At 38.9% G+C, this 26,387-nt stretch overlaps 1 protein-coding gene across 3 annotated transcripts in view; it reads right to left on the bottom strand.

Moving 5' to 3' along the window:
* STK39 (serine/threonine kinase 39) overlaps positions 1-26,387 on the bottom strand; it is a 271,753-nt gene that overhangs the window by 110,185 nt on the left and 135,181 nt on the right. For all 3 annotated transcript variants that reach the window (XM_075180714.1, XM_075180715.1, XM_075180713.1), the window contains exons 13-14: positions 23,004-23,063; positions 21,440-21,507 (exon numbers count right to left, since the gene is read on the bottom strand). In XM_075180714.1, the coding sequence (XP_075036815.1) occupies positions 21,440-21,507; positions 23,004-23,063 (128 nt within the window). The remainder of the gene's footprint in view (positions 1-21,439; positions 21,508-23,003; positions 23,064-26,387) is intronic.

The following is a 26,387-nucleotide window of genomic DNA, read 5'->3' as shown; positions in this document are numbered from 1 at the left end:
ATTTGGCAAGCTAGCTCAATATCTAGGCAATTAGAATGTGGTGGTTTCAAACCACCGCCAAACAGGATCTTTAGTAACTCTACCCTATACAGTTTTCCATGACAACAACAGTCACATGACAAGATGCAGTGAGCAGAGAGGCTTTGGACAACCCACCCTCTCCATCCTCTGCCATAATGTACATGGAGGCAACTATCCCACACAGAGATATTTTGCAAAAGGAAGACTGAGTTATAGGAGGATATCCTAGAAAAATGATGAATTCATATTAAAAATATACAAAATGTGCTCAATACACCAGATTTATTTACTCTTTGTGAAAATCGCTTGATGAACAGCTCATGTGTGTAAAGATCTCTACCTCAAAATTCACAGAACTGTTGCATGTTTGAGTTACCTTAACTTTGAAAAGTTGGAAACAATTTTTATTATCTAAATGATTTGAATAACTAAATGAATATGTATAACCCCTGCATAATCACCGTTATTGGATTTTAATTGCCAAGCAAAAGTCATCTATTAAAACCCACAACTTCAGAACACAAGGTATATTAGTTGGATAAACTACCCATTATATCTGCTGTCCTGAAGAAGTAATTAATTGCTTGTCAGCATTTCTGCCTAACAGTTACTGTTCATTTGACAGGAAGCTGATTGAACTTAGCGCGGAATTAGTTGTACTTTTTGACCTGACGCTGCCACATATCTTCATTCCAATTTAAAACTCTTTTTCACAGATCTGTTTCAACGTAACTAAACGAATAATAAGACTTACAAAATGATAAAGCAAAACCAATTACTTTAAAACGTTTGTAATTGATTCTGAGAGTGTTTACGACTAAAACATGAAACAATGGCATATTTTACATGCCTAGACGTAGTCGAGTGTTGACCCGATCTTGTATGCTACTGAGATCTGAGATCAAGACACCACTGTGAAATAAAAAGTATATATGAATATATAGTAGCGGAGAGGATAATAAGGCAGTAGAAATGAGTAGAAGCATGGGGATGATATAATAGATCACAGACGCAATGTCAGAACCACTTTTTCCCCAAGTAGTGATATATTATGAATATATAACAGTCCAAGAAAATAAGGTACAGAAACCATTCTGTGTTTCTTATGCTTCAAAGAAAAGCATGTTAAAAGTGTCAGAAGCATTCTGACATTCCAAGTGCACTGCAGTTCCATTCCGCAATACACAGACTTTGATTGAGGATATTAAAAGTATAATAGAAAGTGCTCCACACGCCACATAATTTTTTTTTATATCTGATTACGCATCCTCATTTCAATTTATATTTTTATTAGAACATACAATGGGCCTGATTCATTAAGGAAAGGAAAAAAAATTAGTAACTTTGCACCTTGGCTAAACCATGTTACATTGGAGGTGAAGGTAAATTTAAAATGTGATGGCAAATTTATAGTTGGGATAAGGCATGTCCTAGATCAACTTTAGATTTCAGTGTAAGCATAAACCTATCAAGTATTGGTGTGCAACATGAAAAAAAATGCCAGTATTTATCTTATGTGCAAAATAATAAACTAATTTGCACCCCTTGCATTGTAACATGGTTTTGTCCAGGAGAAAATTTACTATTTTTTTTTGCCTTGCTTTCCTTAATGTATCAGGCCCAATATTTCTTCACCACCAAGGGATAAATGTATCAAGCTGATAGTTCTCCGGCGGGTTTGAAAAACCAATCAAATTCTAGCTATCATTTATTTAGTACATTCTACAAAATGATAGATAGAATCTGATTGGTTGCTATAGGCAACATCTCCACTTTTCAAACCCTCTGGAAAACTCTCAGCTTAATACATTTACCCCCAAGTGTACTAAAATGCACAACAATCTTACACTCCGAATATTTCCAAATATCTCCTCAAGATCATTGGAAGCTCATGGACTGCAGCATTTAAGATAACCATATACGGACAGATATCTTAACTCTGCAAAAGCATTGAGAGATTGGTTCTGTGTCCAATTTAACCATACACTTATGTCACCAAATTGGACAGATCCTGGAAAGATCCAATTGTTTGGCACTCAGTACAAAATTAGTGTGGGCCACACACATTGGCAAGGTACCACTGGATTTTCCACCAGCCCTATTTGTTAGTACTTTGTTGAGTATTGAGTATTTTAGCACCCAAAACATCATGGCAACTTTCATTAATAGTCAAAATACCAAGATTAAAACTATAGAAACATATAACTGTTGAATGAATAATATCGAACAATAGGAAATAAATAATTGATAAAAGTTTTCCAATACCTTCTATCTTCAAGTAACTATTTTATTTCTCTAAAGTCAGCTCAGCGCCATTATAATTCCATTATAATTAACATAGATATAATTACGCGCATGTACCATTTTGCAATTAATTACGCTACAGCAGTCATTTCAAAAGTGGATTAAAGTTTTCTTGCCAACATCTTAATCTCTTAACAACTTTATTTTAGATTTGAAGCACAAACAAATGCGAAATTTATTGATGTCAGAATTAACAGCGAGGTTTAATGAAGACAGTATAAAGCAAGGAGAAACGATAATAAAATACAATTCCTAGGAGCATCCTATCTGCCTACCACATCTCTATGTGCACTGAATAATAAATATCCAACTGAGATTTACGACTGATTACTGTTTCCAAGAATACATTTTATTGTTTAGGAACAGAATGCCTTGTACTCAGAGCTTTGCTGTTTTGTAATCAAGTGTTATGTTTATATATGACCAGCGGGGGATAGCAATAATGGTGGATAGGAAAAAATAGAGCTGTAACCCATAGCAACCAATGGAATTCTGTTGTTTTTCTAATGTTTACAAAGTGATACCTACTTTACAAATTAATTCCTACTTTAAAAAAATTTCTTGTAACAAACTCTCACAACCCACAAACCAGGGGTACATGAGATAGATTTTATAGATTGCAGTACCCCTTAAAAAATTATATTTAGTGGTGAAAATATACGTAATTATTTTTTTTTTAGATCTGATTACGCATCCTCATTTGAATTTATATTTTTATTAAAAATGAGTAACTTTGCTCCTTGGCTAAACCATGTTGCATTGGAGGGGGAGGTAAATTTAAAATGTGATGGCAGATTTATAGTTGGGATAAGGCATGTCCTAGATCAACTTTAAAGTTCAGTGTAAGCATAAACCTATCAAGTATTTGTGTGCAACATGAAAAAAAAATATGGCAGTATTTATCTTATGTGCAAAATAATAAACTAATTTGCACCTGCATACTCTCCCGAAGTGTCCGGGAGACTCCCAAATTTCAGGGAGTCCTCTTGGACTGCCAGAAGAGTAGGCCACAATCCCGGATCTCGCCCGATCTTCTTGCGAAGTGGACGGTCCCAGAGGGGATGCATAAAAAGTTGTCAAGAGTGAGAATATTGGGACGTATACCTACAACTGGAAAGACCTGTAGAAAATAATCTTGTAAATCAAGGCCCAATTATGCACAACAGAACGAGAGATCTAAATATTTAGAACACTGGTGAAGCCAGAACACATAATATCTAAATAAGCCTTTACTACCACAAAAGGACTGCGCATTGCTTAGCAGAAATCATCAGGTCATTAAGTCCCTATTACAACTACATTACTTCCTAGGATTGTGCAGACACAATAAAATCAGAGAAGCAAGAACTGTTCACAAAGCTCATTAATTTATCCTGTAGTCGATAAGGAAAGTTGGTTTGAAAACATCAGGCTGTATGAGTGCAGTGTGTTCATTCCAACGGCACTGCAGAATAAAGAGGGGGAAATGACTCTGGTCAAAAGGGCCCACGGGCCGCCAACTGCCCTCCACAGTGTAGAACATTCATCTTACATATATTATAAGGCTCTATTGCAGATGTGGACATTTGCGATCTATCAGTAGATTGTGGGAATCCTCCGATTGATCGTGGTAGGATGAGACGACAGTGTCAGGCCCATCGCAAACTTTGCACGGCAATGCACTGTTCCAGCCCTGAGCAGCAAAATATGAATTTCGTCTGGACACATTCCATCTGTTCTTCTGTGGAAATGGTTCATATTAAACTCTGTATGAGTTCTACAACAAGCACCAAGAAACAGAAACAGCACAACTTCTACACTGTGTGGGAAGATTCAAAGTGGTTTCGTTGACAATGTGTAACTATCGCAAAGAAAGAATTTGGAGAGGAATTTTTTAAGTCTACACAGGAAGTATGACAGTGACCCAATAACTTTTTTTGTGTGGTACATTAGTGTTGATGTAAACCGGCACCAGAGGGTGCTAGATCACCATACATAGTCCATTCCACCCTGCTTTACTCCAATGGTTTATTCACTGATGGTGACATGGTTTATTTGCTTAAGTGCAGTGCTTACAACCTAAAACTAAGTGTTACCATTACTAATTCACTGACAACAATGTGCACACGCAGGCTACAATGTATTATTAATAAAAGTACAAAAGAGATATAAAAAAACTCTGTATATATTTATACACAAGTCAATAAAAACCAAATGAAAAAGATCAACATGAATGCGATAGTTCTTGATGACCCTACTGTGTGTGCTCTTAATATGGAATTGTCCAACAAATGGTCTGTATAGAAATCTTGATGGTTCGAAGGTCAGCAACGGAGGCTGGTACCTCGCAATATAGTTGACTAATCCCCACTGGATATTTCTATTTATGTAAATATATATTTATATTTTTTGTGTATGTTACTTTAAAATGCCTAAACCATGCAGAAAAATTTGTTTTTGCATGGTTTATGGCTTAATAAATAGACCCTTTAGTGAGAAGATGTCAGCACAACTGCTACAGGATAGAGACGTAAACAAGGCATATTTCTGCACACTTTAATACACCATTACTATTTATTTGCTGAATTTAACATTATAAACAAAAGCAGTGAATGTGGTCTGTGTGAATGTTCGGGCACCCTCCCAGTTGATCCATTAATACTTTCTTTTTTAAGGCTTAAAACACTTGATTGGTTCACTGTACCTTAAATTAAGTACTGTAGGTAAAGATAATTCTAAAGTTAAATAAATATTCTGAGCCCTCTAACCTCTCAGATTGTTCTCAACCACAACTTTGGGTTCCTCTACACAGCTGACTGAGGGCTTGAACATAAACTTGCCAGAAACATCATTTGGAAGTGGGATTTAAGGGAAACTGTTGAGCGAAGATCTGGAAGACACATAAAAGTCTAACAGAACTGCTCATAAACTAGTTATATATACAATCCAGAACCCAACTGCAAAAGGCCATCAGAAAGGTTTAGCTGACTGTAGAGTTGTGGACTACACAGTAGGGTCCAAAATTATCAGTGTAGAGGAGTTGTTCTAAGGAAAGCTTTACTATGACCGCATCCCAAAAGCCAACCTCTGAAGTATGTAAAACAGTAGAGGATCCACTAACTTTTTGGATCAAAGTACTATGCAGTGATGAAAAAAAAAGTTAGTGTTTGGCAACAACCACAAAAGCTATGGTGGCTAAGTGGTTAGCACTTCTGCCTCCCAGCGCTGGGATCATGAGTTCAATTCCCGACCATGGCCTAATCTGTGTGGAGTTTGCATGTTCTTTCCGTGTTTGCGTGGGTATCCTCCGGGTGCTCCGGTTTCCACCCACACTCCAAAAACATACTACTGGGTTAATTGGCTGCTATCAAAAATTGACCCTAGTCTCTCTCTGTCTGTCTCTCTGTGTGTGTATGCTAGGAAATTTAGACTGTCAGCTCCAATGGGGCAGGGACTATTGTGACTGAGTTCTCTGTACAGCACTGTGGAATCAGTGGCGCTATATAAATAAATGGTGATGATGGTGATGATACATTTGGGGGAAAACCAGGTGAAACGCAAAAATAGAAGACCACCTTGTCAACCGTTAATCATGGGGTTGTTTGACAGCCAGTTTGACACAGCAAATATTGCCGATTAGAAAGGTAGAACCGATTTAACAAGGACTACGACCCAGGCTATACCATTTCAATCTATGGTGAAATCTAAGTGTATGCAATTATTACTGAGTTACAACAGTGGGAAAAAGACTCTGAGCTGGCATAAGGAGACATTTGCTGTGATTTCTGCCGAAGGTACTGACTGACAGAGTGCCCAGACGTTTGGCATCTTCACTCTTTATTTTGTTTCTTCTATATTCAGCAAATAAATAGGAATTGTGCATTAAAATGTGCAGAAATATGTCATGCTGTCGTTTCTACCTTGTACAAGTTGTGTTAAACAGTTTTAATTTAGAGATTCCGTGAAACCTACAATTTGACCAGTGGTTGCCTAAACATTTTCATACAACTATATGGAATAGTTGCCATTGAAGCAGCTATAAACCTATCATATCAGTTCAATGCCAAATGAAAATATCAGTTTTCCCTCTCACAAGTAAAACATATGACAGAATATGCTGGGGATTTATTTTTCTATATCAATACTTCATTTCCCTCGCAGTGAATCACTTCTTAATACACTTTCATTTATGATCTACTCCAATAAGGATAGTAAGACTATACTGCAGAATGTCCCCTACTTGTATTTCTTTCACTAGGAACGAGCGGCTGCAAAGTGGATCATAAAAACGCACATCCTCTGAGCCCTGTTTGTTATTAGCAACAAAATGACATAAAGTGATGACATAATTAATTTCCAGATAATATTCTACACTGGATGGTCTTTATTGATTGTTAAGTGTTTACTGCATGTGAATCTCGCTTCCAATGACTTCATCTATATGGTAATAATGTTTCAATGACTGCTTCAGAATTGCAAGTCCACAATTAGACATTGATAAAATACACCTAAAAACCCTGAAGGTTAAAATAAAGTTCTACGTAGAAGAATAAATAAAAATCAATTTCACATTCCAAGCAAGAGAGAAAGATCACGAGTAAATTTAGAAGTTAAACTGTGATAAAGCCAAGCATAGAATGGTATATAGCAGTGGAGGGGGAACTGTATAATATTTAATATCCTTAGATGTTACAATTATGCTAATGGCGAAAATTACTCAGAAGTTGGCTGAAATATGTTAGCGACAGACCACCCCAAATTCCATGATGGGTTATTTGCACAAGTGAAAAACATGCGTCGCCTCCCACACTGCACAGGCTGTGCCCGATTCATCAAGGAACGTAAAGTAAACGCACTTGCCGTACGCAGACAGACACAACACACTGAAGGATGCACACAATTCATATGTATATGTAAAGTCCCATGAGAACGAACAGATAACAATAAAACATTAAATACATTATGACTAGTTAATAATATAATTAATAAAAAATACATAAAAAAGTTTTTTGTTTTTTTCATTTTTTGCATGAAATACATGTATCAGGATGCTATTAATGTCCACTATACAGAAAATGCATTATTACAGTTGCTCATAATTGCAGTCACGTTCTAGCATGCATGCCCAACCGTTATCACTATCACTCAGCACTTACACCAGACACGTAGCTGGTGCAATTGATACAGCTAATAATCACGTACCTGAGAGATGCCCAGACCTTGAATCAGACGGATGTGTGTGCACTTAACAATGGCACACCTGTACATTGACTACGTGCATATGCCGATTCCCCGCTCTGCCTTTCAAACCGTAGGCTTTCAGAATCACTGATGTAACTAGTTATAGCGGCAGCACGGTGGCTTAGTGGTTAGCACTTCTGCCTCACAGCACTGGGGTCATGAGTTCAATTCCCGAGCATCGCCTTATCTGTATGGAGTTTGTATGTTCTCCCTGTGTTTGCGTGGGTTTCCTCCCACACTCCAAAAACATACTAGTCGGCTAATTGGTTGCTATCCAAACTGACCCTAGTCTGTGTGTGTCTGTCTGTGTGTATGTTAGAGAATTTAGACTGTAAGCTCCAATGGGGCAGGGACTAATGTGAATGGGTTCTCTGTTCAGCGCTTCGGAATCAGTGGTGCTAAATAAATAAATGATGATGATGTACACAAATGCAAAGAAGTCAGTTTGTTTTGCAGGACAATATTTTCTCAATGGTATGAAAGGGGTGGAAAAGGTGCATTAAAGCTCTTTGGCAGAGGATCCACAGAGCATTTAGCCGCCCCCCCCCCCCTTCACACACACACACACACTTAAAGACTTAAATTGAAAAATCCTTGAATCTATACTTTCAGTGAGCTGCCTGCTTGCACATTCCATGAACATTTTAACTAGGAAAGTACAATTCTAGTTGTACTTTAATCGCTGTAAACAAAAATCAGACTACATTAATGAAGGGAGTTGTTCTAAAATGGTAGTATGATAGATTCTGAAGTGACAATCTGAAGTGATGTTATTACTATTATTATTATAATACCATTATCAAAACAAGCTTTAGTATGCTTTGTTTTACAACAAAGCATGCTAAAGCTTGTATTGATAATAGTCTTTATTATTATTATTATTATTATTATTATTAATAATAATAATAATAATACCATAATAAGCTTTGCAATTAACATAAAAGCATTTGCTTACAGAATTCATACAGATAAATATTTAACAGATCTTCATCCACCCACGTTTGTACATAACAGCTATATATATTGAGACAAGAACACATGCCCTCATAAAGACTCCATGGTAATAAGGGATTGACACTGCGCCTTTTGTTTTTACTTTTGTATGCTACTGATTTCTTGCAATTATCTTTGTTTTGCTGCTTTGTGCTTTCAAGGGCAGACAGAAGTAGTAGCCATACGGATGCTGCAAATGTTCAGAGAGCCCTGTGGAGGACGGCTGGATCTTCCCTAGGCAGGGAGTACTAAATGTCTTTCTCTCACTGAGCATTATCGCAATAGAATGGAACAAAGGAATGAAAACAATTACTTTTTCTGTGGGGTTCACACTGATTTATATTTTTTTGGGATAGAATACTAAATTGAAATTCTGTTTATAGTTTCAAAGAAAATACACAAATTACTACAAGCTAAATTGAATTGAATAGGACGGAGCATTGACTGTTTTGCCTTTGAAATGAAGTGTTTGTGATTATCACCATTTCAAGGCGTCCTGGGGTTCACAAAACATCAACAAGGGTCTCATTATTCTATTCTGTGGGTTTGTATGATTCTGTATGTTTATATGGTGTAATTCACGCAGAGTACATGTTTGTTGTTGTTGTTTTTTTCTTTTCTTTTTTATCACAGGTAGCTAGAAGTAAATACATAAATAAATAAATAAAACTGAATTTGAATAAAATAAATACAGTTGACTCTTTTATTACGGCATAAAGGAGAACCCCCAGGTAACAGAACATTGAGGCTCCCTCTCCGACCATTGTTAATATGATACTGCTGATTGATAGCTCCCTCCACAGGTTGGAGAGTGTTGTGTAACAGAGAGTGCATAGTACTGATCAGGGGCGGACTTAGATTTTTTTTTTAGTGGGGAGGATTTAGTGCCCCCCCTTTTTCCTAATAGCAGCAGTGGGCTGCATGTTCCCGTCCGCTGATGGTGTTAAAACACTATCAGAGCGGCCAGACAGGATTCTCTGTCGTCTGTCAGCGGACGGGAACATGAGTTCAGTGAGCCCACTACTGCTAGGGGGGATGACTGCCCCAAACAGGGGTGCACGCAGGATTTTTAGGGGAAGTTTCTCCCCCTCACCCCCCCCCCCCCCCACCCCCGAAAAAAAAAAAAGCAGCTCTGTTTCGGCAGCACTGTACTACAATACAGCACCGCCGCGGATGCTTCTTTGACAGTGCCGCGGCTGCTATATAGTACAGTGCCGCTATGTGGGGCACTTCGTTAGCGGACGGGAGGGGTTTCTGGAGACCCAGAAACCCCCACTGTGTGCACCCCTGCCAAAAGCTCTGTTACTGACGAAGGCTCAAATAGCCTAACTGACCACTAAACCCCAAAATGTAAATTATCACAAATAAACCATGAAGTTAAAATACAATGTTAAGCATTAATCTGATATTCCACTGCCCGTCCGTTGAATAATAACAGAGGCAAGGTCACATGTCATTGAAGGATGTTTTTAGTGAAGGGGATAAGGGAGGCACAGTGTATTGGAAGCACTGGCTCTATGACACACTCCAGCGTGATCTGGTCACACCCCCATCATGGGGGTGTGACCAGATCACGCTAGGGTTCACTCTACATGGGGGCCCCATGTAGAGTGAACACACCCCTTCTCATGCACATTGTCCAGATTCCAAAAATGAAGATGAGGCTGGATGTATGCTATTTAGTTGAGCTATTTAGTACAATATAAACCCTCCAGTAATTTCATGATTACTATTCAGCTGAGATAAACAACATTTGAAACACATATTAATGTCAACTGATGGCTTTCCTTGCTCTTTAATAACCTCTAGACTATAGATCAGTTAACAAGCCAAAATGGCCAGAGGTGTTGCTGAATGCATGACTCCCACTCTCTAATTCTAGCAGACAAGAAAGAGTTGTTAATTCCCTAGGAGCAAAATACACGATACACAAAGCATATAATTTGTAAATTTTGCTTTAGAATAAAGCAGTGAGCAAGATTGTTCCCATGATTTTATTTAATAATCACGCCATGCAAATATTCTGCCATTTTACATGCATTTGCTGCATTTCAGTAGGTTCAGATCACCTACTGCCTTCATCTTTCAAAACAAGGGACAAATACTGTACAGGAGCAGGAGATAATGTTGGTGGAGACATGTTAAAATGTTAACAGCAGCACAGAATATTTAAGATAAGTGGACTCCTGGGTGTGTGGGCAATTGGTGTGGGAGGGGCTACACCAACAGGGAGTCTAAACATTAGCCTGAATTGACAGTATTGTGAGGTTCCATCTGATTTAAGATGACCGTGGTGTTCAATGCCCATCTATATGAAATTAAGTTTAGCTTGCTGATGATAATTTGGTCAGTGGGTGGCACTGTTCTATTGCTCTCAATGGATAATACTGTACTTAATTTCACACCCCACTTATTAATGAATACAAGCATGGAAAGAAGGTCAACAGAGCAGAGCAAAAAAATTATACATGTTCACTAAGGATTGAAAGAAGACGTAAAAAAAACCCTATTTCTTTTTAGACACTCCGAAACATAGGATTTTTTTTAAAGCGTGCAACTGATTAATTTTACAAGTCATGTCACAGTTTTATAATTCTATAAAAAAAACACAGATTTACATTATACCCAGTTATTTGCTTTAAGATCTGAGATAAAGATTAATTTGTATTTTATTAAGTATTGTAAAATGCAAATGATATTTTTCATCATACTGGTAAGCAGCCACCTTTCCTAAACTAATTGCTTTACATACTTCAGAAATGTAATTAAAGGAATGCATCTGCAAAGCGACTACAAGCTACACTCATTTGTTTACTTAATTTCTTAATCACCAGGCATTTTCTCAATTTATATAATTCAACCATCTGCAGATCTTTCCTAGAAAATGATAGGTTTGCGGTGTTGTGGAACGTGTACTATTTTGCTACAGATAAACCAAAACAAATTATATACAAGAAAACATGTATGTGATGTGTTGCAAAACATCTTGTGGAGGTGGCTTTTCTTTGTACCAGTTATACCATCTCTGCCCTGGTAAATTAGCCAGCATTCAGATGTGCTATTTGTATTAAATATTATGTAAGAACTTTATTGCAGGCCTTTAAAGTGAGTGTTTATTGGGAGCATGAGTCCAGTCACTGATCACATGACTCTGTAACCCATAGACATTAAATATTTGTAGACTTCATGTCTAGCATTTAGTGTTTCTTCTAAGTGCATGTTTGTTAGAAGTGTGTTAGAATGTAAAATAGAGAGTTCAATAGGAGTTGAAGAGGAGGAGGACGTTGTACCTGTAAACACCCCAATGCTGACTTTTACACTACAAGTTTGTCCTGTCTTCTTCCTACACTGCCTTCTCTCTCGCATACCTACTTAAAGTCGAATTAGTTAATATCTATCAAATTGAAGAACCCCTGTTACCTCTCTGCCACCTTTACCTAGATTCTCTGCCGACCCCCACCACCCTAACCTTCTTCCCTCAATGCTTAGAGCTTTGCCACCTACTTCAAAGGCAAAAGCGACATCATCAGACAAGAAATCTCCTCTTGCCAGATCCATCACACCACGTTCTTCACTCACCTAGTTATTTTGTCCCGTTACTGAAGGCAAGATCTTCACACTCCTTTGTACATCTTCTTTTCAACCCCATTCCCTCTCTACTCCCCCTCAATGCTTGCCTGCACCTAGTTCACCTCTTCAAACTGTCCTTCTCCCCTGGCACTTTCTTATCTGTCTTCGAACAGTCATCTCGCCTAAACTTAAGAAACCAGCTTATAATCCTACCCCTCTTTCCAGCTACCATCCTATTTCTCTCCTCCTCTTTGCTTCCACACTACTTGAGTGGCTTGAATACAACCAGTTGACCCACTTTCTCTCCATTCACTCCCTTTCTGACCCGCAGCAATTAGCCTTCAACCTTTTACATTCCATCTAGACTGCCCCCACTACAGTGAGCAAGGATTTACTCAAGACTAAGTCAATCGGTCACTTCTCCCTACCCCTCCTGATTCCTCTGCCATTTTCCTTATCTAAAAAGTTAAACTATTTAGTTTCTCTTGACCTTCGTCTCTCATAATCTCCTCCCACTCCTGTCTCTAAGACTTCTCCAACGCTGCTTCCTACCCATGCAACACCTTGCCGCTCCCTACCAGACACCCAACAACCTATAATATTTCCAAATTCACCGTCAAAACTCAACCTCTTCATGCTTGCCTACACAGCCCCCTCCTAGACTTCTTGTCCACTCCCTCTACTTCCTCCATCCACCACATTGATATGTGTCCTATTTGTATCTACTGTCTCTCATTACCCTCCCCCTCTAGAATGTAAGCTCGTATAGGCTGTGTCCTCTCTAGCCTATATCTCATATAGGCCCGGCTCATATGACCCTTATGTTATGTCTTAAGCTGAATCATCTGCTGTTTGTTCACTCACATGCACTGAATTCATACCTTTATCCATGCTAGCTGTAATTTGTACCTGGTGTGTTTATGTGCTTGTGGTAGTAAAATTATATTTTAAGCTTCACAGGGGTAGAGACTGATGTGTCTTAATGTTCTCTTGTTTTACAGGGCTCAGGGATATGATTGAGCCATAAATAAAGGATAATAAATGTAACACTAGAATATTGTAACTTACAGGAGCAGATTTCAGGAAAGAGCACCACCTATGGATACATGCTTTACTAGTAAAAATAGAAAATGTATATGTACATTAATCGCTCACATACAAACATAGAGATGAGATTTTGTCTCTTCTAAATAGAATAACTCCTCCAAATCCTGCCCTTTGAACGTGTTGTTAGGCACGAGTCAAAGCTAAAATACAAACTCAAAAACAGAGTATATATAGTGTAATAGATCAAATAAACCATAAAAATTCGACCACCAATAATGGTATCTATAAATTAAGCCCAAAATGAAAGCCCCTTCTTCACAAAGGTGTTTAGATCTCTCAGATTCAGTATCACAGTAACTTTCTTTTATACACCTTAGAACCAACATGAATCAGTGCAAGGACAAAACTTTATTTTTGTTTCAGCAAATAGGATCTATGAAGGTGAAATCCAACTTGCAGCACATATTAAAATTCCAATAAAGCTAAAGGTCTTTCAGTTCTCAGCTACACATAACACCCTATCTGTCACTCATTTCCCAATTTGCTTAATAGATTTTCAGGTTCAGACATGGAAGCCAATCTCTGAGTGATGATGTGGAATACATAATACGTTCCTGTATTGAGTACGAGAATAGTTCTCTGGCTCTGAAACCTCATTCAGCAGCCAGATGTTATTGGCAAGAAATTATTAATTTTTGAAAAATATCATCAGTAGATGTTCGATGTCTGCTGGGGGGAGCAGTATAAGCTAAAACAATTAGCATGATTGGGTTTTTCACCTTATATAAAGCTGTTTCAAGCGCTCATTTTTATCCAGTAGTACTTCTTGAACAGGATAAATTCAGTGAGACCACAATACTTCTAATTACTAGGAATTCTGTTGGCCACCCTTTGTAATCATCTTTAAACACCGGAGGTTCCGTCACAGAGCTAGAAATAATTGACGGCTTCTAATTAAATGTTCGTAGTAACGAGGTAGCTGTTATGTCTAACCCTGCACGAGAAACTTTCTTCCTCTGGCGCTCAAAAATTAATGCAAAGGCTTAACCATGGAAGGTACCCCTTTGAAGCTCTTGTGATGGTCCGGGATCCTAAAGTCAGCCCTTGAGTCAGAAAGTTTCAGGATTAATAAAAGAAATATCATCTGTGGTCACTACCTACTCTTTCCTAACACAAAGGGCAAAGGGTCTACTGCACCATATTTGGTGACCAGAACATTAATTCATATTCGTCTAGTTCAAAAGGTGAATAGAAATAATTTGCTCCCATCGACAGGTCATTGCATCACTAATTGGAAACTCTGCAACTTTTTTGCCTTTTATTTCCATTCTATTTATGTAGCTATATTACATCTTTTTTTTCTCACCACACCCACTAGCCACGCCTCTTTTACATAGAGCTATAGGTTTGCTGGTCTTGTCACAGAACAATTCATTATGTCCTCAGATAAACCATGTTCCTCAGTACCACTTTCCTGTGTTACTACCAAGCATCTATGCTCACTAGAGTTCTGCAATGAACGAGATTGGGAGTGCACAAACAGTGAGTTTCCATAGAGAGCCACGGGCTGTCGACCCCGTTGAACCTATTGCTGTGGCTGCCACACTTACCTAAACTCACCCACCCCACTATTGGCACAACTCTAGATTGCTGGAAAAGGATTAGGGCAAGTCAAAACATCTCCACAATTATCTCACCTCTGACCTCTTTTTTGGGTAACGCGGACTTCCTAGCTGGGCTCCAGTTTGCTGTTTGGGCATCACAAGGTATTCAAAGACTGGATAATCTGATCAAAGATGGTAACATCCGAGAGTTCTGCAAACTCCAAATGGAGCTCTCAATTCCAGCAAGCGAGCATTGGAGATACATACAACTCTGCTTCCTTCTTCACAAACAGAGTACCCTATCTAGAGTCAACAGGTCACTCACACCCTTTGAAACTCTCTGTACTCTCAAAAACACACCCAAACATACTATATCTATACAAAAACTTAGCAAAGAAAAATTTACCCACAAACCCCGTTTCATGGAGGCCTGGGAGAGAGACCTTTTGGACAATCCAGTGGCCGAAAGTTTTCACTGCTACTCACGCATCCTCACAAGTTACAACTATTGCTGAAACCCTATACAAAATTTTAACAAGATGGTACAGATGCCCCGAAATGTTAAATAAATTCTCGCCAAGAATATCTCCTCTTTGTTGAAGATGTAATTCTTATGTTGGTTCCCAGTTCCACATATGGTGGCCATGTCCTAAGATCTCCCCTTATTGGAACAAAGTCATTTACCTTTCTGAAAAGATTGAGAGGATGGAGGTGCCGAATGGCCCTGCTTTCGGGCTCTTGTCCCTATCTGATATCCTCATCTCCTTATATAAAAAGTCGCTCCTTAGACACCTGAATAACGCAGCCAAGTCTTTGATTCCAGTCCATTGGAAGTCTCCCTCTTCTCCCACTGTGTCTGAGTGGTTTACTGGCATTGTTTTTTATATGTCTTTAGAAGAATTATTCCTCTCTGCCTCTGACCAGACCTCTGAGTTTATTGCTACTTGGTTCAGTTGGTTGGAATGTAAAGAAACAGATGAATTTCGTAAAAGATCGCTTCTCCCACGTCCTCCAAGCTGATGGCGTAGATTCTGAGAGGACATTGTAGTGCTCTTTTTTCCAGTGCCCTTCTTAAATGGTACCGTTCTCCTATGGCCCTATTAGCCATTCCTGGAGCTCTACCTATGTTGACGATGTGAGATGTCAACCTTCAATTTTTATTTTTTGAGCACCCATCTACCCATCTTCCTCCGACTCTTCCCTTTCTCACCCTTGTCTGTCTGTCTTTTACCCAATGATTGTTTGTGCTCTTATACACACTGAAAACTTTCTTATGTTGCTGCCTCGCTATGTATGTTCTATGTGAACTATTATTGTTAATTTCTGTTGATTTTTTTTTGCAACTTATAAATAAAGAATACGCAAAAAAAACAAAAAACATGATCCTCAGGTGATCCTTCCCACAGACTATTCTAACATTTTCTAACCAAAGTTACGGAGATCCCAGAGGGGAGGTCCAAGGGGGGCGTGATGACGTGAAATATGTTGTTATGGCCACACCCACTTCTTAACAAAATGCAGCAGTATCCGGAGGGGTGGCTTACTCTTCCCGGAGTCCCGGCGAACTCCCGGAAATTCAGCGGTCTCCCGGACATTCCAGGAGAGTAGGTAAGTATGAGCACTATATAGTCACATCTGATTACCTGTTGCATATTGACCCCTCCAGCTGATAGCCCTTCATTAGCATTGCAAATATATATTATATCAAGTTGCAGAAATCTATTCCGGTTATTATTATTATTTGTCATTTCCATTTGGACTACAGCTGGAATGAAGATTCCCACTTGATTTTTTAAGCTGTAAACAACAGATGTGGGGGTGTTTGCATTTCATTACAATTTATATGTAAGATCCCACTTAAGCATTTATTAATAACACTGTAAAGACACTAATATCACTTGTGTGACTGACACTTTGCTACATTATATTATGTATGAATAGGGTAATGCAACTTTTGCATTTACTACTAACACCATGAATTGTGCATTTCTACACATGACACAGAAACAGTACTGTTTTTCATTTGGACGTAACTCGTGATGCGGTCATCTCAGCTTTATTTGCAGCATAATTTGCTACGTCTAAGTTTAAGTTTGGAGAACAAAATATGTCTTATTCTACATGAAGCCCTATGTACCCTAAGAGCCGTCTTTAATTCTGTGCTGCCTCTAGGTAAGGCCTAATGCTAAATCCAGCACTGCCTATAGGTAAACTTACTGAAAGATTAAGAAGGTTTAGGACTGCCTGCACTTGAAGCTAATGTGTCTTGTGGGAGTGCTGCCTATGGAAGAGGTAGGCGGCCTCTATACTGCCTGGGTGTGGTATCTGACCACACACCTGCTACACACCAAACTCAGGCAGTTTGCCAAACAAAAGTAAGCTCCCGCTCCATAACATTCCTTCTTCTCATTGTATACAAATCTATAAACATAGAACCAGTGGCGTAACTAGACATTTTAGTGCCCTGGGTGAGGCAGGGCACTGACGCCCCCCATCTAACTGGGAGTGACATTTGACAAGTGGGTGTGGCCAACCTAATGTGGGTGTGTGGCTACCACTTTACTGAAAGAATTCTTTTACACATATTTGAAAATGCATGATATATATATATATATATATATATATATATATATATATATATATAGTTAAGGGCTGAAGGTACAGAGGCAGGTAGCGGGCAGCTGCTGCACCCCCTTGGGATTGCGCCCTGGGCGACGGCACTGCCCGCACATGCCTAGTTACGGCTCTGCACAGAACTATCTCCTGATCCTGATCCAAGGAACCCCTAAGCACTACAACCTCACAGAAAAAAAGCTTTACAAATCCATTTTTTTAAGTTCTAGGGGCATATTTACTGAACTGCGGGTTTGAAAAAGTGGAGATGTTGCCTATAGCAACCAATCAGATTCCAGTTATCATTTAGTTAGTACATTCTACAAAATGACAGCTAGAATCTGATTGGTTGCTATCGGCACTTTTCCAAACCCGCAGTTTAGTAAATATACCCCCTAGAGTTTGTACTTTAAATAAACAAGAGAATGGCATCCCTTTAAATCTAAATAAAAATATGCACATTTTCAAAATAAAATTTCCATTTAATGGAAATGGGGAGCTTATGAAAAAGGGGCTTTTATAAGCTGTATATCACATTAAGCAGGAACCTAAGTTTGACTGCACTTCTCAAGATCACTGTAAAGTCAGAGTTGATAATATGCACAGGAGTATATTGCCTATAACCATTGAACTGAGATGAAATGCCCTCCACACTCCATAACGATCCCGAAAAGTCCCCGCAGCTCGCCTTTCTGGCTGCGCTGATGAGGACATCGTTCCAAAGCTCAGCTCGTATTAGACAGTCACAATGTTCTTTTAAAAGGCGTATGTCATTTCCCCGTTGTCCCTGATCAAATCTCCCAGTGAAAAATGTTCTAAACATGCATCTTGTAAAACAGTCATACTTTATTTCTGTCAGAGACTGACTGCTGGAGTGTGAAAGAAACTCATTAAAAATCTCTTACTGTGATCCCACAAAAAAGAAAAAAAACCCATAATGAAGTATTCAGTAAGCCTACAGCCACATTCATGTATGACGGCAATTAATCCTGACAATAAGTCATCAGGGAGTATTAATCCTACTCACACCAAGATATTCAATAAGGTAAAAAAAAAAATATATGTATCTTCCTATTACTTTAGCTGAAAAGTAAGAAAGATAGGACAGAGCTGGTGGCATTTTTTCTGAAACGACAAAAACTACAATCATTTTTCAGTCCCTCTGACAGCACATTTATATATTTAAAATTTCTGAAAACTAATCACCTGGTTTAATGTCAGTGAGCTATCACTTGCTCATTAGAGAAATAACAGCTATTTAAATGGTGATACAACACTCTTATATGATACAATATCCCAGCATGTTAACCATTATACAGAGGAAATGATACAGAAGGTTTTTCAAAGACTGTTTTTCAGAACACTAGTTTGCTTTAACATAAGCTTGAATTCATATTCTAAGGCAATGGACCATTGATAAATTAGTTTACTGAGCATTTAGCCAGTGCTGTATTTACTATATAAACAAAGTAGACGCATGGCTAAGGCAGCACTTATCAGGGGCAGCATACAATAGTTTTATGTTTTAACTATACCCCCTTAGTCAAAAGTCTATCTGCAGTGTACAGGTATAAACATACACAGTAAGGGCCAGATTTAGCAAGGCACGCATACTGGGCGCAACCTGCGTTTAGTAAATACGCACATCTTCTGGCTTTGCGCACTCCAGAATTTATCAAGGCACGGATCTCAAGATACGTGCACTGTTGAAAGCGGGGGCAGGTCTGCTGTGCTCTACTGCACAAGACCCTGCAGAAAATGTCCAATACCTAAGTGGGTTATAAATTAACAAAAGAATACACAGGAAAATAAAATTACTGAATTAATGTCACCTGTTAATAATATAGGCATTCACGATAAAACCATTTTACAAAAAAAGGTGTTTTTTCTCCCATGAAATACATTTATTAAGATGTTGTTAATATCTAATGAGCATAAAATACATTAATACAGTTGCTTGTGATTGCAAACACATGCTCTAGCATGCATAACACATGTTCTAGCATGCATACTGTCATCACTACTGATCAGGACTTCAGACTAGCCTTTTAGCTGAAGCAAGAGAAACGGCAGAAAATCAAGTAACTTTGAGATGGCCAGAGCTGGGTTCGGACGTGGCTGCGTGCGCTTGAGGTTGGCACGCCCCTACAGTAAACTGAGTATGGCAAAATACCCCTTTCACGCCCATTCACTCTCTGAAATCGTAGACTGTAGTAAGTGTTTGCGTTCGGTTATGGACATGCGTAGAGCATTTTTGCGCATGATTCGCTCAAAAGCGACAGATACGTGCCGTGATGAATCAGGCCCTAAGAGTTCAAAGGATAGAGAAAGACTATGGATTTGCACACAGGTATTTTTCAAAGATTCTTATTTTGCCCCACTGAGGCACATCCTATTGCATGATAGGTAAAGCTTGGACGTAAAAAAAGGATCATCGATCCTTTAAAGACCGCTCCCAAAGTTCACGTAGGTATCTGTGTTGGATATAAAGCTGCACCTATAGTGAATGTATGGATGGACCATGGATGCCAAATGCCCTACTCTATGTCCACTGTCTATCCAGCTTACATGATAAACATCTGTGTGTACTGTGGCCCTTCTCTCCACATTACTGTGCAATACTATCTATAAGATGAGCTAATAGTGGCTACAGAGTCGGCTTTTATAGACTCTTGTTCCTGTTAAATACACATTTGTAAACCATGACAAAAGCTATTTTGAATCAAGTGACCGTATATGAGACACAAACTTTTTTTTAACGATATTTAATCGAGATCAAACTGATTAATTATTAATTATATGTTAAGTGATTAAAACCAAAATTATGTTCAATAAGTATCACTTTTAATTTTTACAAGAAAACAATTAATGGTCCCAATCTACCATCACACTGTGAATTCCTTGTTCTATATGTGTCTTTATTGCATGGTTGACCCCTGTAAATAACTGCTGCACACAATGCATTTTGTAGACAAGATCACAGAGCCCAGTAGTTAGTTTACCTGTTGACCTGTACTCTCTGCTTAGGATACAAACAATAGAAAAAAATAAGGGATATTTAAGTGAATCACACAAATGCAGCTAAAGGCCAATTTTGTCACTCTGATCATAAGCCAATCCAGTTGGATCAGATTTGATCCAGCTGGAAGTAAAATCAAGGTATCCGCTGGGACATTTGTGAGGTCAGACGACTCGGAATTGAAAAGGAAGAGTAGAGTGGACAGGTGAACATAGAGAATTGCTTACTTGGCTTTGACCCTGAATGTTTGAATGTGTGTAATTTGGTTTCCATCAGACAACACTCAACAGTCAGCATTCTGCTCATCAGAAAGGAGGTCAGCTACTGTATTGTGCACAGCACAAAGAATGTTCTTACAGCTTACATTCATTCAACCATGTAGCAGATGAGGGCAATTAACATTAAGGCTCTTGTCAAACCAGCATTTTAGAATGCTGCACAGTTAGCGCAGTAAATGTGAAATACAATTTGAGTGTCACACAAGAAGTGACTCAGAACATTCTAAAACACCCATGTGACATCCATCTTTACGTAAAAAGGAAACAGACTCTTTAGAGTAAGAACAAGTTCCGTACCTTTCAAGAGTGTCTAAAATATAATTGGAATACATTTAGGACAGTCATTTGAACAAAACTTTAATGTTGGCCAGTTTATGGCTTCCTTGACAAGTGGTTCTGGAATCACCGCAGTGCTACATAAGAACATATGGGACTTCACTTACAGAAGCAAATCTCACTAAATGGTGCAAATATGACCTGGACAAACCATGTTGCGATGCAAGGGGTGCAAATGAAATATATGAGGGGATTTTTGCATGCAATGATAATACTGCCTGTTTTTGCATATAACACACAAATACTGCATGGCTTTATTTTTATACTTCAATTTTGAGCTGAGCTAGGATGCACCCAACCTCCCGACTCTAATTTAAATATGCCTCTTCCCCCTGCAGTGCAACATGATTTCACCAAGGTGCAAAATTGCACATTGTTACTGGGTTTATTCCTAAATGGGACCCATAGTGTCTAAAAGGAATAAAGTGTCTTACCTTAACCTCAGAACAAGATTAATAGCAGATGTAAGTCTGTTTTCATGATGGCTTTCATTGGTTTGTGCCTAAAACAAAAATAAATGTTCATTCATCTAGCAGGTGTGCACAAAATGTTTGATCAAAGGGCCACATTGGGAGACTGACGGGCCCGCAATAAAACTTTACTTGCTTAATCACATAGAATTCACTACAGTAAAAGCAGAACCTATCTGCAGTAATGCCATATACCTCAAGTTCCTGGAAAGTGTGTGTGCCACCACTAGAGGGCATGTGCAATGCCTATCCCCAGTAACACATTTGGCCCCTCTCATCTCTGTAACACATTTCTTAAACCCCACCCCGTAACAAGTTAGTCCAACTCAACACTAACACAGCTCCCCACCTCTGAAACACATTTCTTACCCCAACTCCTCCCCTTTTACACATTTGTTCCATTCCCAACTAACACATTCCACTCACCCTATAACACATTTTTCTCCCATCCACTAACCTGTGTCATATATCTCTTGCAAATTACTTATCTGTCCTGTGTTGAGGAAGAGGCGGCTCACATGTATAATTTAGCCTTTAGAGATGAGACTTTGATTATGTTCACTCGCTAGGCTAAGCTATGCATAACAATGACAGTCTGGCAGCGAATCAGAGAGCAGCTAATTCATGCTGATTCGCTGCCAGACTGTTTGACCTCACTTATGAATGGCCAGGTCTTACTGTGGGGGTAGGGTCTGGGAAATTTCCCGCACCTACAGCCACAGTAAGACCTGGTGCAATGCGGGACGGCACAGACACAAAGGAAAACAGGATTCTACTGTAGTCTATCTGTCCTGCTTCCTGCAGGCCATAACATACGGCTTTGTGGGACTCATGAGGCCAGTGGGCTAAGGGTTGTCCATCTGCGCTCTAGCACAAAGGTGCAATTGTGAACTACAAGTTCCATTGTGCCATGACTGTCCTTGCCACAGTGCCTTCATTGTAACAATTGTTTATTTGTGATACAGCACTGCTAGGGTAGGTTCTCTATATATTCAGAGGAGTTAGCCTTTACATTCACAAGGGCTGATTCAATCCGGCCACGTTAGTCTAGGATTAACGCGACGTTAGTACTATTACCTTTAATACGTTAATTTTAACCCAGATTTTTGCTTGCGCAAATCAGCGTTAAAATTACTGCACTAACGGTAATACTGCGTACTTTTACCATAGTAATAGTAAGAATAACACGGCTGAATTGAATCGGCCCCACAGTGTTGTTGCAACTTGCTCAAAAATTAATTGTTAGAATAGATTTATACAGTTGACTGCTCCTTTTACAAGGTTTGCAGTCAAACTTAGTTTAATAGAAACTGAACTACAAATCCATGGCCAACTTGGAAAGCATAAACCTACACTTACCTCTAATATACATAATTATACTTTCTTTTTCAATTTTCCTTTCAGATTTATTTTTTAAATACTGTACTATTACAATGTGTTTTTATTCAGGATAGAAATACATAAGACAAACTTTCATATCTTATTTAATAATTAAAAGTTCATGAAGGGATGTATTTGGTTCGCTTACCTGAGTATCTTGTATAATGAGATTTTGCAATCGTGTTTGCATATTGCTATCTGTGGAAGTCTGGGTAGAAAGAATAAGAGAATATTTAGGCTTGTATAATGAACCTTTCACTGTAAATCTAGGTACCCACAGGCACTTTGATAGCATTTTCATTTAACGCTGATAAAAATGTAAGACAAACACAGATGTGTTTAACATGCATTTGTAACTATCATTTGAGGCTCACTTAGAGCTCCATCTAGGATTTTTTTAACTCCATCTAAACTGCATTTTTAACTCCATCTCCATCTAAAGGTTTTTTTACAACAATATAGACATAACAATGTATAATGGTTAGAGTCAATAATATCAGAAATTTGTTCATTTAACATTATTGGCACATAGGGAAGACACCGTACAGAACTAAAAACATAATCCAAAAATGAACAGGTGGGGGGAAGGTTGCGAGAGGGGAGCAAGGGGGGGGGAAGGGAGGAGACAAATTCAGAGTTAAGCAGCATTTCGAAAGGGCACAAGGAAACATCAGATCAGTGAGAGTCCCAGAAGCTGAGTTAGTTACTAAGGATCTTGCTGGGGTCGATACTCCGAATAATATTCATACCACGGGAACCACTTACTGAATGGAGAAGACACGCCAATGGAATATCTGAAACCAATTGTTTCCATCTCATACCTGCGTTGTATTTTGCCAATCATTTTTTAAAAGGATGGGGTTAGTGGAGACTTTCAATGCTGGGCTATAGCTGCCCTAGTGGCAATGAGTATATGCCCAGTAACGTAGTGGTTATGGTGTTGGAGAGAAGGCAGGTATAGGCCGGGCCGGATTAACCCTAGGGCTAACTGGGCTACAGCCCAGGGGCCTCAGGCATCCAGGGGGCCCTTGAAAGTGCTCAGCAGCAGTATTGATCGGTCGGGGGCGGGGGCGCCCGGCGCGATCAGTGCTGCTGAGCACTTTCCCTGCAGTCCTTCCCCGGCGCGCTGTAGTCTCCTTACTGAGGAGATCTCGTGAGTCTTACTCTCACGAGATCTCCTCAGTAAAGAGCGTACAGCGCGCCGGGGAAGGAGGTAAGTGCCAGGGGGGGGGGGCGGTTTGGATCACGGGGGGGGGGGGGGGCCTTCACGGGGGAATGGAGGCCCCCTTAGCCCAGGGGCCTCCATTCCCTTAGTCCGGCCCTGGGAATAGGTGTAGAAATGCTACAGCAGGGCAAGGTAGGACATTGGATTTAGTAACCTGTGATATCGGATGGAAAATCTCAGCCTATCGTGTCCTGAGTTTGGAACATGCCCAGAAAATGTGCACAAGGTACCAAAATCATCACATTCTCTCCAACAGTGTTTCCCTTTAGGTTTTTTTTAACAGTAAAACCATGTAGACAGAGCAACAACCAGAGTGCAAATGGAAAGCTACCCCAATGCTAGCAAACACTAGTAACAGCGGTAGTGAATATTATGACACTGGAAATACTGTTATGAGTGTTTCCAAGTAATTCACTAATATTAAAGAAAAGCTTGTAAAATGAGTATAGTTATGTTGCTGTTTGAAAGGTAGTAAAACAAATTCTACGATTTTTAGTTTTTTTAGCCGCATTACAAAATTATTTAACATCAATATAGGCCTATTTCTTGATACCAATATTAATATTTCTGACATGGACAGCTGGTTTCAGATACCAAACCATAATACTACTAAGAACCCTGAAAAAAGAGTTTAACATTTGTCCTCGGAACATTGGGTTTGTGGAGCATGTTTTTAATTAACTAGCTAAATGACAGGCATAATAATCATGTTCTACTCGAAACCTACTCTATATTGATTGGTTTACCAAAGATAGGTGTGCCACGGTTGACCTCAGGTCTACGGTTTCCTGCATTTAGTTGTTACTCTACTGGTTTGTATTAATCATTATAAGTTAGCAAGTTGTTCCTGAAACATGTCAAGTAAAATGAATTGTGATAATAGTTTTCCCTTTTAAAAAATATATGTATAAGGATAATTTCCAGCTCATGATTTTGTCTATGGCTGCACCATAATTACTTGTCTACAGTAGTAGCCAAAAAGTGCAAAAAGAAAATGTGTGAAATTATATTGGGGAATTATATTAAATTAAGGACCAATGCATAATCTATTGTAACTTAAAAACTAGAAGATATTTACGCAAAGACATCTAACTGTAATTCTCTGTAAAAAACAGGAAAATGTTTGACATAATATGTTGCTATCACCACTTCTGCATTGTAGGATGCTGATTACGTCCGTGTAAATGGCTTTTTAAATAACTGACCGCTCTTGATATTCAGGCAAAGCAACAGAACCATTTCATACTTTGATTACTCAATTTCCATGTCCATTTTACATCTATTCAGCACAACGGCAGTCTTTACAGTTGTAATTGCGTCTGTAATTTGAACACCAGCAGGATTTGGTATCTGTGCAATTTATCTGGCATTACAAATCTCCTCTAAGGTATAATCAGGCACTTTTTAGTTTTCATCAGTAATTAAAACATTTAATATCACTTATTAATATACTCTCTACAGAATGACAAGCGCTGCTTTAAATAACAGTGTTAACAGCCTGTTCCTGTTTAATACAACTGCTATAAAGGTATATTTAAACGTTATTATAACACACTTGAAAATTAGAAACCACAATATTGAAATATTGAAATGCTATTTAAGAAACAATAACGTTGACTGTCTCCTTTTAACACTTTGTGAACTAGCAAAACAGCAGTGGTGCTAGATCTGACATCTGTGGTATTACCAAGATGTGGACCTATAGATACTTTCTATTATCCATATACCACTTAAGTTCTTGGGAATGTGTCAGCAGGATGGCACTTGATTGGATATTGGATAAGTACTGCAGGTATCCAATATGATACCACCGTACTTCTCACACAGTCCCGCCAAGTTAGCCATTTTGTTGTAGCCATGGCTTGGGAATAGGTGTAATAGTGGTAATGGTGGTAGACATTACGTTAAAGATAGTGTTGTGGATGGACTGATGTAAGAGAAGGTTATTCAATATATAGCTGTAACACTCACCTTTTATATAGCACATTGTTGCCTGCTCTCCCGAAATGTCCGAGAGACACCCTAATTTTGGGTGAATAAGTGTGGGGGCCATGATAACTCGTCATGCAGAGGTGGCCCGGGCCTAATGATGATGCGAATCGTATCATCATAATCCCCGCACTCGCCCCTTGGACTACAGGAGAGGGAAGGTCCAAAAGGTAGGCAAATACTGTATGTTGTTGCACAACATTGAACGTATATGCTATGCAAACAACACTTAAACATAAATATTAAACACATTTGGCATTTGTACAGTTAGTTTGAATTCTGCACTACAATGAAGTATAAGCCACAATATTCAATACA

The sequence above is a fragment of the Mixophyes fleayi genome, chromosome 7 (genome assembly GCF_038048845.1).
Source record: "Mixophyes fleayi isolate aMixFle1 chromosome 7, aMixFle1.hap1, whole genome shotgun sequence".
In the NCBI taxonomy this organism is placed as follows: Eukaryota; Metazoa; Chordata; class Amphibia; order Anura; family Limnodynastidae; genus Mixophyes; species Mixophyes fleayi.
Note: the sequence above shows the minus strand (reverse complement) of the source record. Positions and strands in the feature narration are given on the sequence as shown.